Genomic DNA, 12802 nt, shown 5'->3' on the forward strand with positions numbered 1-12802 from the left:
AGCTGCGTTTAGGGGGGTTGTTGGAAGAATCACCACACCTCTACGGAATCCATAATTTCCACCATGGGGATCCTAGTTACTCGTTTGGAATGTTTACCAACGCCTACGCGTTTTGGTGTAACGCTATCAGAGCTTGGACCTAGGTTCGATTCCCCCAGAGCTGCGTTTAGGGGGGGTGTTGGAAGAATCACCACACCTCTACGGAATCCATAATTTCCACCATGGGGATCCTAGTTACTCGTTTGGAATGTTTACCAACACCTACGCGTTTTGGTGTAACGCTATCAGAGCTTGAACCTAGGTTCGATTCCCCCAGAGCTGCGTTTAGGGGGGGTGTTGGAAGAATCACCACACCTCTACGGAATCCATAATTTCCACTCTGGGGATCCTAGTTACTGGTTTGGAATGTTTACCAACACCTACGGGTTTTGGTGTAACGTTATCCATTCGCTTGTGAGTTGTTGCGTACTCCACGCTGCATTTAGGGGGGATGTTGGAAGAATCACCACCTCTACATCTCCACATGGTATCAGAGCTTGGACCTAGGTTCGATTCCCCCAGAGCTGCATTTAGGGGGGGTGTTGGAAGAATCACCACATCTGTACGGAATCCATAATTTCCACCATGGGGATCCTAGTTACTCGTTTGGAATGTTTACCAACACCTACGCGTTTTGGTGTAACGCTATCAGAGCTTGGACCTAGGTTCGATTCCCCCAGAACTGCGTTTAGGGGGGTGTTGGAAGAATCACTACACCCCACAGAATCCATAATTTCCACTCTGGGGATCCTAGTTACTGGTTTGGAATGTTTACCAACACCTACCGGTTTTGGTGTAACGCTATCCATTCCCTTGTGAGTTGTTGCGTAAAATATCATTCGCTGAGCCGTGAGTTGCTGAAATGAATCCTCTGATCTTCATTTAAGATAATAAAGAAATAAACAGGAATTTGATTTCCCGCATCTTCAATCAATCAATCCATCTTTATGAAATAAATCAGTCAATCAAGAAGATGAATTTATTCAAGACATCTAAACAATGGTGAAATTTTTCGAACCTACTGTAAAATTGAAACCCTGTGGCAATCTTCAGAGTTGTGCTAATACATAAATACCGCACAGGAGTTTGTAAGGGAGCGTAAGAGGGACAAAGTTTCAACCAGTATCCTCTTCCTACTTCCTCTGTGCAGGTTACTGACTTCTTAAAGCCGTAGGTCTGTTTTTCCGCAAGTCGTAGGGCAAGATCACAGTTTTTCCGCTGCCACAGTGACTGTACCCTCTAGGAATTCAAACACAGAGCGATTTGCCTTGCCAGGTAACACATGGGTGTCCTTTCGATTTGTTGCGTAAAAAATTACATGCAAACATATTTTTTCTTGTCGCTTCACGTTTCCTCGCCACACAACCGTAGATTTTTTTTTGGGAAGAAAAAAACGCTTTCCTTTTATTAATAAAATGAAAAGAGAGTAAGTTCATAGAGTAAAAGGTTTTCAACAACTTCTCTAATCTCTCGTGTCTGGTACCCTAAATTTCAGACTTGTTTACCTAGCGGCAATACACCCTTAGATATCAACCGTAGTATTGCAAATAGAGATTTGTACTATATGCAACTTTTATTTTTAAAATTCTGGTTTAGGTAAACAATTGAGAAATTGTAGGCTCTATGTTGGTTATAGATTGGGTCAAAGAGATTTATAGCTGTCATAACATGAGACTATTGTTTTAGTGTTTCATGTTTAAGGAGAATTCAATAATTAAACAAATAGTTTTTTTAAGGAAAGCTTGAGATTAGATTCCAATCTTTGGACCTGGCTGACTAAAAAACAACAAAATAATCAACCCTGTAAATTTTATTTTATGCTAGACAATTTATTAATAGAACTGATCAATTTTGACAGTTTTCTTTTAGCCAACATGCTTTATCAACATTTTGTGAGAACTTTTTTATATCTCCATGCGTTCATTCTTAACTCAAAGGGAAAATAAATGTACAGAGACTCTTTTGATATTTGCACTCAGTTTTGTTGTAGATATTCTGTAGGGCAATATATGTATCAGTTTTTGTATAGTTGTATGGCCTCTCTTTTTGAACATATTCTTATGGAAAATACGGTTTTTCCCGGAAAAAAAAAATGAAGAATTTGTACTTTAGTGTACTATAACTAGCTGACAATATTCTATCTAGCTTCCGGAAGAATTGCATCCAGAGAAAATTGAGTCTGATAGTGGGATTTGTGAAGCGGCAGATGACCTGGAAAGAGCTCCATCTTTTGGATATACAAACCCTAGACTAACAAAAGCAGGCTTCGTGGGATTCGGTATGGCCACTGAATTGGTGGACAGCATCAGAACAACATCAGGCATTGCTGGACGATTTGATACATCAGCCTGAACGCACAGAAGACCCACATGAACGCATCTCAATGCTTGTTCCTGCGGGAAACATCCAACCATAGTCGCATCGATCATATCCAGCAGATTTCCCTCAACGCACAATCTCCATCCCTGCATTTAAGATAAATTCAGAAATATAAGATTACAGTCCCAATTTAATTTGTTCCCTCCCAAAATTTATAACTAATTTTCTGTGATGCTGGTTGAAGCCAAACCAAGGGATTTGAAATAAATATGGCAGCTCACCCATTCTAAAAGGATTTGCATTTCCTGAGGAAGGCGGATATCAATAATTCTTCTCCCACTCACAATCTCGAGAAGAACAACACCGAAACTGTAAACATCTGCTTTTACAGATAGTTGCCCAAACATTGCATACTCTGGAGCCATATAACCGCTGATTGATGAAGAAAATCAGAAAAATCATATGAGAAATGCGCCTAATGGTAATATATCTGATTTCCCTAACATCTATGCAATAAATGACCTCCCATTTTCTTTCTAATTATTCAAAGAGTAGCCAAAACAGTTGCTTACTATGTCCCAGCAACTCTGGTTTGAACATGAGTCTCATCAACAGGAAAAATTCTGGCCAATCCAAAGTCTGCTATCTTGGGATTCAGCTTGTCGTCCAGCAGAATGTTTTTTACTTTAATATCTCGATGAATAATACGCAGTTGTGAATCCTCATGAAGATAGAGGAGGCCGCGTGCTATTCCGATTATGATGTTATAGCGTTTTTGCCAATCAAGAACTCTGTTTTTTTCTGGGTCTGTAAACAACCAACCATCCAAATGTCAACATCATTACAGTCCAAAATATAGACAGTCATTTAAACAGAAAAAGGAATTTAAGGATTACTTACTGAAGAGGAAGGTGTCAAGGCTTTTATTGGGCAAGTACTCGTAAACAAGCAACCTTTCTGGTCCATTGACGCAACAGCCAAGTAGCTGTACAAGATTTCGATGCTGAATTTTGGCTACAAGTTTTACTTCATTTATAAATTCCCGTGTTCCTTGGGAGGATCTTAAAGACAGCTTCTTCACTGCTATTTCTGTCCCATCTGAAGTTATACCCTGAAACCCAGAATAAATAAATACATCATTGGAAACTTCAACATTCCTACATAAATTACAGACCCTATACAAATCTAAAGCACTGTGCATACATACCTTGTATACAGAACCAAAGCCTCCCTCTCCAAGCTTATTATCTTCATGAAAATTCCCTGTTGCTTCTATCAATGTGTCCAAGGTAAACACTATTTGGGGATTGAACAATGATCCTGAGACGCCTTCACGCCTTCCCGAATCTGGTAAATTTTTTATATATAACAGAGAGAGCATAGAAGTAAGCAAAATTAGTCACCAGAAGTTAAAAACATGGCAAACAAAACAAATTTATTTACACGGAATTCAATTAATGTATTTGAAAAAAAAAACAGAAAAACTATTGAAAAAAATCTACCTTGCGTTTGTGTGATCATTGCTGGTCTCGCCAGAGTCGCAGATCTCATTTGGTTTCGCCGCCTAAATATAAACAGGCATATAGCAAAGGCGAGCAATCCGCCTCCAGTAAATCCGCAGAGTATGGCCACGCTTCTCGAAGATTTGCCTGTAGCATAAACATTCATTTATCTTTCTGAGAAATCAGGGCACTGGAATTCTTGTCCAACTCAGAACTTCAACAATAAAGAAAAGGAAATCCAAAAGGAATAAAGTTTAATGAAACTAGTTTAAGGGTAAGGCACATTACCCTGATGCACTGTAGGGTTGCTGGCAAATAAACTCGAGAAAGGGTATGTCTCAAACCGAATTCTGCAACTTCCTAACAACGCTTCGCCCCCTTCTTTTACCATAAAAGGATAGAGGTTTATGAGCGCTATTAACAAACATGATTTGCAGTTTTCTATGGGCAAATTTCTCCAGCATTCAACCAAACCGAAAATCCTGTGCGTTTCAGAGGAAGAAGAGGTAGCGGATTCTGCAGCTAATCCCTTCCTTGCGAGATCAGAATTTTCAGCAGTCAGAGGACGAAGCAGATCCATGACGTCATTCTGAAAACCAGCCTGATTGTCCTTCACTGTCTGCGGATTTTTGAGAATAGAAATGACATGGGCATCTAAGTCTGAAAAGAAACTGAAATTATCATAACGCAAGAAACACACATCGAACCACACTCGGCCGCCTATGTCATTCTCACAAAGCTGTTGAAGTGTGATCGTCGCTTCCTGTGCACAGCTAGAGCATTGTTGTGGCGATGCGTCCTCTCTGCACTGAAGAAGGCCATATACCTTCTCTTCTGCATTCTGCCCATGCGAAGATGTGTTGAATCCTGTTTTCGCTGCATTCTTAACCAGATCATCCATAACAATCTTCAAATTGGTCTCATACCCACTTCCATGGGCATAAACAGTACCGTTCTTGCAATCGGAAGTTCGTAAATCCGAGATTCCAAAAGGAAAACTAATGAAAAGCAAGCAGATTAAGAAATTGGACTGTAATGATATCGTATTGTGACCATTAAATCTCCCCATATTATGATGTACGGGGATTCTTTCAAAGCCAACCCCCTGATTAGAGAATTTCGCCGATTACCGCAAATGGAGTATTCCGTTAATATTTGCGAGAGAGGCTGAATGAAGCGCTGTACACCGTGGGTATGTCGTCCTCATCGATACTTCTGCACGATATTTCAAATCGTGACAGGTTCGAAATTTCATAGCTTAACGCGTCTACAAACTCTCTATCTTAATTCATTGGTGGTGTTTCCTTTTGAGAAATATGTTAACAAAGTAATTTTTTATTTTTAATGGAAACGAATATATATTTTTCAACTAAGTTAAATTGAAGTTAAATGTTACAAAACTTGTATAAGATTGAGTTAAACCTGCGAACGCCAGCCAAACAGGTTTATCCCCCATATTTATATTTCGTTCTTAACTAACTTAAATTTAAGTTATATGTTCTAAAAATTGTATAAGATTTAGTTAAACCTGCAAGCGCAAATTCAATGATAAATTAAAATGGATGATAAATCAATTTCAGGACACCCAAATTCAATGATAAATTGACAAACATTTAATTTCAAGGAATACAAATTCAATAATAAATTAAAATACATGATAAATCAATTTCAGGACACCCAAATTTAATGATAAATTGACGAACATGTAATTTCAATAAATACAAATTCAATGATAAATTAAAGTAGATGATAAATCAATTTCAGGACACCCAAATTCAATGATAAATTGACGAAATGTAATTTCAAGAAATACAAATTCAATGATAAATTAAAGTAGATGATAAATTCAGGACTAGAAATATTCTTTGACTACTTAACTAGATGAGTGAACAAACTACAAATATGAATGTGGGTAAATAACCTTGTCACTGGGGGTTATTTTTATTAAGCAACAACCAGCTGAACTAAGCAAAAGTAGCTATGAAATATTTGTATCAAGGGTAAAAAGGATCACTGTAAATCTGACTACATCAATGTAAATTAACTATGGAATATTTGTATTAAGGGTAAAAAGGATCATTGTAAAAATTATGTATAAATTATAGTTCCTAAAAAGTTATATCCTCTAATTTCAACAATCAAATGTACGTGTGTATGTTACGTAAACAAATGGAAATACCGTAGAGCCATTGAATTTGAGAGAGTTGACATAATAACATGACGAGAAAGTGAAGTTTATCCACCCATTGGGAAGGATAAGACCAAAAAAAATTGAAGCGCGGAACACCGGTAATTCTCAAGAATTTCTCTTTAACTTATTTCCAACTTAATTGCCCTGTGATAAGATTCCGGTTATTTTTTACCGTTCGGACAATTTCTCCGCTTAATACTTTAAAAACTTCGATTAAAATGTGAATGAATAGATATTGTTAACCTAAAATTTGTAAATTTTGGTTAAATTCCTCTGCTGACTCCAAAAATATGATTAAAATGTGAATAAATAGATATTTTCAACATAAAACTTTAGTTAAATTGTGATGAGGAAAAAAAATTAGTCAAAAAAATGGTTTAATTTCCGGTCAATGACCGATCTATTTCTATACTCGTGCTACTTGTTAAATTCCGCTGCTGACTCCAAAAACTATGATTAAAATGTGAATAAATAGATATTTTCAACATAAAGCTTTGGTTAAATTGTGCTAAGGAGGAAAAAAATTAGTCAAAAAAATGGTTTAATTTCCGGTCAATGACCGAGCACTTTCTATTGTCGTCCCTACTTTGGTTAAATTCCTCTGCTGACTCCAAAAACTATGATTAAAATGTGAATAAATAGATATTTTCAACACAAAACTTTGGTTAAATTGTGCTAAGGACGAAAAAAGTTAGTAAAAAAATGGTTTAATTTCCGGTCAATGACCCAGCCAGTTCTATTGTCGTGCCTACTTCGGTTAAATTCCTCTGCTGACTCCAAAAACTACGATTAAAATGTGAATAAATAGATATTTTCAACATAAAACTTTGGTTAAATTGTGATAAGGAGGAAAAAAATAGTAAAAAAATGGTTTAACTTCCGGTCAATGACCGAGCGATTTCTGTAGTCGTACAAGTCACGGACTAATAAGTACCGTTTGAATAATTTGAAATCCAATGCTATCATTAAATGAAATCCATTTACTTTCCTTTTTACTTAATAATGGTCCACGTGTGTATCTATATTTTTGTTTATTATATTTTATTATATCAAAGTTTATTATATTACTTCTCGAATTAAATTTAGATAAAAAAAAATTCAATCATTAATTTTAATTACCTTAAAAAAATTAAAATTATATACATATATATATATATATTCCCCCAAATCTGGGTGCTCGTGGGAGGATTGGCACTTTTCTCTAGCTTAGATGGCGGTCGCCACCACGTGGCGTGAGTCTACTAACAAGTGGTGGCCTTGAACTTTAAATTCCCTTGTTGACATCTACAGGTCCCGTTCCTTGCTCTCTCGCTTGTCCAATCTGGAAATAAAAGACTAAGGAATATAACCTCCAAGTAGTTTCTTCCCCTCGTCATTCTCCTCATGGTTCCCTCTGCCTCCTCCTACTCCAACTCTGCGATGTTGGTCTTCTACCACCCAATGATGAACAACGACAAATGCATGGGACAATGCCCTAACAAAGGCAGGAGTCATTGATGTCTCCCTACAACCTTTGATGAAACCTCTGTCACTGCCCTTTTCTACTATGGCATTCCAGCTCCCATTAGAAGAGAGATCCTCACTCTGGAGGAGGCTGAGACTTGTAGAGGTCATCCAACGCTCTAGGCCCTTTGGAACCTCCTTAGTCGCCAGCTCAAGGAGAGTGCTCAGAAGCAAGCGAAAGCCACGGATGGATAGCATAACTCTCTACCTTCCAAAGCCACTCTTTCTCCTCCCTCAAGCGCATGGCCAAAGACCTAAAAATCAAATTCCCCCCAACATTTCGTCCCCCTCCTCTCCTGTGCACTCCCCTCGAGTGGGTTCTTCTCCTCCGCTTGTCACCGGTGCTCCGATGGCCCTTCCCCCATCCTTCAAAACAACCATCCCTCCCGGTTGTGGACACTCCCCTCCCTTCACCTCCTTGTCCCACTCCCTATGGTTGTTACATCCTAGAGGAAATTTTGGTCGACTCCGGCAACGTGCAGGACCATGACAGTGCTCAAGTTCAGTGTGGTTCCAGCATGGCATCAATGCAGTTTCAATGTGGCAAGCACTAATCTCCGAGATACCATGGCGACCCACAGGTTGGTAAATTGCAGTCTAGTTTGGTTCATCAATGACTATCACATAGTTGCAATTTTGGTTTGGTTCCTCATCATTTTTTGTTCACCTATACGTGACACAAAGACACTAAGCTTTTTGTTTTCAATTTTGATAACTATCAAGTCATGTGCAAACAATTTGAGCTCTAATTTCTCCTTCCAAAGACAAAAACTTTTAGCACTTATCTCTAGTTTGCTTGCACAAAAACACATGATACTCTCATGGATGTAAATTATGTATTTTTTTCCAATATTAATATCATGTGAATAAGCTTTTTTTTTTCCCGTAGAAAAAGTCGTAATTTCTATTAGATCGTAAGAAATTACATTCTGTAGATGCCTAGGCATATGCATAATGAGGCTGGTCGCCTCCACGGATAGTAGCAAAAACTTTTGTCTACAACCCTGTACAGATAATCTTAACAGTTTTTTCCTCCACACAGGGAGTTCAGTTCTCAGATGTATCATAAACCAAAATTTATACAAAATAACAAGAGTGTGCTCCACGCAGGGAGACATGCTGATAAAAACAAAAATAACATCTGCAATTCATCAAAGAAAAGAGAGATATGTCTGATAGATCTGTGATGAGTTCAAAATATTTCCCAATAGTTAACAGCAGCTGCTGTCTCATAGCTTTGTGAGGTTCCAGTGGGCCAAAAAGTATCAAAAAGAAACCTGTAGATAGTTTTGTAAAAATATAAAAACAGCCTCATGGCTGTATCCTCCGGAGAGAGCGCAGATCGACAAAAGGTCTGTGGTAGTGTTGATGGAAGAGTCCATCCAACTCTTCCTGTATCAGCCAGTCTTCTTCTTGCCTTTGCGCTGCCTGTTTTGATAGGAGGTCCGCCCTTGAGTTGCGCTCCCTGTAAATATGATGACAAGCAAAATGTTCAAATAAATCTATAAGCCTGTGTGTCTCATCCAGAATGTGTCTCAAGGAAAAAGCAGAGCAGTGTGATGTTATATTTATCCAGTTGCAGACAAGTTTGGAATCCCCAAACAGTTGTAGCTTTGTGCATCGATTTTCAAGAGCAAAATGTATGAGGTGTATGGCTGTGGACAGTTCGGCATAATTATTTGTGCCCCTTCCCAGGTGCATCTGTATATCGAAACAATGACCATCCCTGAGGTAGAGGAGGGCTCCTCCGCCACAGCCATCAGCTTGGGCCGAGCCGTCGAAATAGGCCCATGGGAAAGATTTGTCAATGTGCTCAGGGTGGATGGTTCTAGGGGGGGGCTGTGAGAGGTCATCCGGGAGTAAGTCAAAATCGGCAAGGATCTGGGATCTGATATTAGGCCAGATGGGGACTCTATGGTCAAAAATAGCTCGGTTCCTTGCCGTCCAGATAGCCCAGCACATGAGAAGTGGTAAGTTCCTGTCTCTTCCTTTGTGTTTCTCTAGCCAATTCAGCCAGGCCTCTGTAATGGTCTGTCCTTGCCATTGATTGAAAGATGGGGAGGATGAGGTTATGAGGGACCATTGTACAGAGACAATAGGGCAGGATAGAAATAAATGCTTGATGTCTTCCTCATTGCTCCTGCATAGATGCACCGTCATGTGAATAAGCTTACTTACCAAAAAAATTTATTTAATATTTATATATTTTTTAAATTATATAATATTTATTAATTTATAACTAAATATTTACTTAATTTAAAATATCTAATTTTAATATTTAATAAATATTTAATATTTAATTAATTAATTTAAAACCTTTTATAAAAAGCCTATGCAATGAGGACTCTTAACTTATATCGGCTTTATATCACTGTACAGTCTAATTCTTGACTCTTCATAATGACGGATTATACCCCTTTTTTTTTTTCCTTTGTTAAGCCGAAAATAATGATGGCTTTTGTGAAAAAGGCATTAGTTTAAAATATTTATTATTCTCATGTAAATTATAAGAAATAAGTAAATAGCATCTAATCTAATTTAATTTAATGATAAATTTAATGATATCACATATATTTTGATGATATATGAATTTTTTATTTTTTATTATTTATTAGATATTGAATTATATTATTTTATATTTTTGGTTGATGGTATATATGTTTATATATTGTTTTCATTTATAAAGAAAATGCGGGGGTGAGTCCCATTTATTGAAGCGTTTATTAATCCGAGAGCACAATTTGTACATATACTGCGGAGCAGCGAATACATGCACGAGGGTCAACCTGGGTGGGGAGGCAATAAGCGGTAGTCCCTAACCACGTGGGATAAAGGACCATGTGCTAGTTTTCATTTATATTTAAGTCAATAGGTTTGTTTTATTTAGAAATTGGGCTACACGAACTTTTAATTCTTTAAAAATGAAAAATTGTTTGGATGGTCGTAATTTGATAAAGTTTGAATATTTTTTTGTTGCAGTCACAATTTGTTAGACTTAATTAAGAGCGTGGATAATCAATAGTCACATTTTTCTATTACTAAATTATTGAGGGAGTTTTTATGCCACATATTAGGTGGCAATGTGAATTGTTTTCGTTCTCTTCGCTATTGCATCTTTTCCTATTCTTTTCTGTTCACTATTGCATTTTTGTCGCGATTTAGTTATGTTTTATTTTCCATTGATGTTTCCTTCTGAAATCTAAATCATAAGATTTCTTTCATCTTGTTGGATCTCAAGTTCAATATGTTTTGCCCATGGTTATTTTCCCTTTTCGATCACATAGTTGAAGTTTGACACAAGACAAACAGATTAGGGCAATGTTGACGGTGCTAGAAATCTGTCAACCAAGGGGATCTCCTAGATATGAAGTCTCAATTAGACCTCACACCATTTGGAGAAGGAGCCCCAACCAAAAATACAGTTGGTTTCCATTATCCTTAGGGATTTACCTTGGCTATCATTATCCTTAGGGGTTTTCCTTAGTTGTCATTATTAACATAAGAGGTTATACAAACATTATTTGAAATAAGCAAGTCGATATTGTGAAGCATACAATTGTGACATATATAAGGTACTTTCACGACAAGGAGAAAGGGAGTGGACCTCTAGATGGAAAGTAATAGTATTATCCTAAAAGATGCACACAAGAGCATAAGAGGATCATTAGTTAACTTGCGAAGTAGTCATTAGGCGAATTTTGAGGTCTAAAATGGGCCTCATAAGAAAAATGTACAACCAAAATAAAATTTATAAGAACCAATAAGATTGAAGAACCATGGGGGATGATTCACCATTTTTGGAGTAAAAATGTAAAAAGATTAAAAAATAATAAAATAATAAAACTATTTTTTCAATTTGTATTTTCAACTTATCTCTCTAAGGTTTTACTCAAATTTCGAGCGGGAGTACTCGTTGGATGAAAAATTTAATTCTTCATCCAAGGAGTACCCATGTTGCATACTTTCGATGGACCTTGCTACACAAAAAACAGTTTATCAGTTCACTTTCTTCTTTCAACTAGGGTTTCTCTGAATTTATCGGTTCACTTTCTTCTTTCAACTAGGGTTTATCTGAATTTTATTTCTAGGGTTTAGATGTTCACTTTCTTCTTTCAACTAGGGTTTCTTTGAATTTGATTTTGTTTATTTAAAAAAAAAAAATGGTTCCCCTTTAGTAAATTTCCAGAATTTCCACAAAAAACTTCAAACCCTATTCCAATTTTTCAGTTACTTCACAAAACATCAGTTTGAGAATTCTACTCCTTTCCGAAATATATATATAAAAAATAAAATAAAATAAAATAAAATTTCTTCAACCAAAGAAACCCTACTAAAAAATAAATTCTACATTCAACAATTTTTTTTTCTATGAAAAAAATATCTGATCTATTCAAACAATGGCTCTGTTTTCACCAAACCTTTCGATAGCAGGATGTTCCTTTAGGAATGCGGTTCAATCAAACGACTCTTCTTTGTAGTTTTGCTCTTAGCCACACACACTCCCACTGGCTTTCTTAGCGACAAACAAGTCTGCTTTTTTCTTGATGGAAGCGTTTACCTCCTTGACCACAGTTTCCTCAAGAGCTTGGGCTCTTCACTTAAACGGTAAATAGTTTCTTGGTTCATACAACTGATAGCGTGTCCCTCTTCCTCTTCACGGTAGTGGGAAGGGTCTACTTTAACGTCTCATCATCCACTTCCCTAGTTTCTCTGGCAGTAGCAGACTATCCAATGACTCTTAGCAGCTGTGTGCCTTTCTTCAATCAGAGTCGTAGTCCTGCATGAATTTCTCTCTTTCAATATTAAAAGAAAAATGATGGCTGCTTTCTTCGTTCAAATCAGCAGTCTCTAAGACATCGGCTCAATGTCAAATTTGATGTGATGCTGTCTCCCTCTAAACAGGTAGAAGAAACCCCATATTCTCCACAATGGGCTTTTTTCCTTCTTCTCTGACAACGACATAGACTATCAATCTCCTAACAGAACATCAAGGCAAATCTTTGAGCATTGAGCGGGTAGGCAGGTGTGCTTGGACTTAAAAAAAAATTGAACTTCTTCAGCGAGTGGTTATTGACTTTTTTCGCAAGACTTCGGCTGTCGTTCGGACCACTTCTCTGATTTCCTCAGTAGGCTTCGAGCTCTCGATTCTTTCTTTACAGAACGAACCTTTCTATTTCAGCATGGACAGATGACCACAACCCTCATCTCTTTCACAACCACATCCCTCACACCTTGATCTAATACCACT

General features: G+C 37.2%; 1 protein-coding gene across 1 annotated transcript; it reads right to left on the reverse strand.

The window, feature by feature from the left end:
* Positions 1–1998: 1998 nt before the first annotated feature.
* Positions 1999–5087, reverse strand: LOC149222910 (cysteine-rich receptor-like protein kinase 25). Its single transcript, XM_089385667.1, has 7 exons — positions 4149–5087; positions 3861–4007; positions 3566–3705; positions 3259–3469; positions 2931–3165; positions 2640–2790; positions 1999–2504 (listed from the first exon to the last, which is right to left on the reverse strand). Exons 1-7 carry the CDS (start codon positions 4927–4929, stop codon positions 2181–2183), a joined length of 1989 nt encoding a protein of 662 aa, XP_089241793.1. The 5' UTR covers positions 4930–5087; the 3' UTR covers positions 1999–2180.
* Between the last annotated feature and the right edge of the window lie 7715 nt (positions 5088–12802).

This window comes from Pinus tabuliformis, chromosome Q (genome assembly GCF_031772625.1).
Source record: "Pinus tabuliformis cultivar Carrire ecotype Pingquan chromosome Q, CPIR1, whole genome shotgun sequence".
Classification (NCBI taxonomy): Eukaryota; Viridiplantae; Streptophyta; class Pinopsida; order Pinales; family Pinaceae; genus Pinus; species Pinus tabuliformis.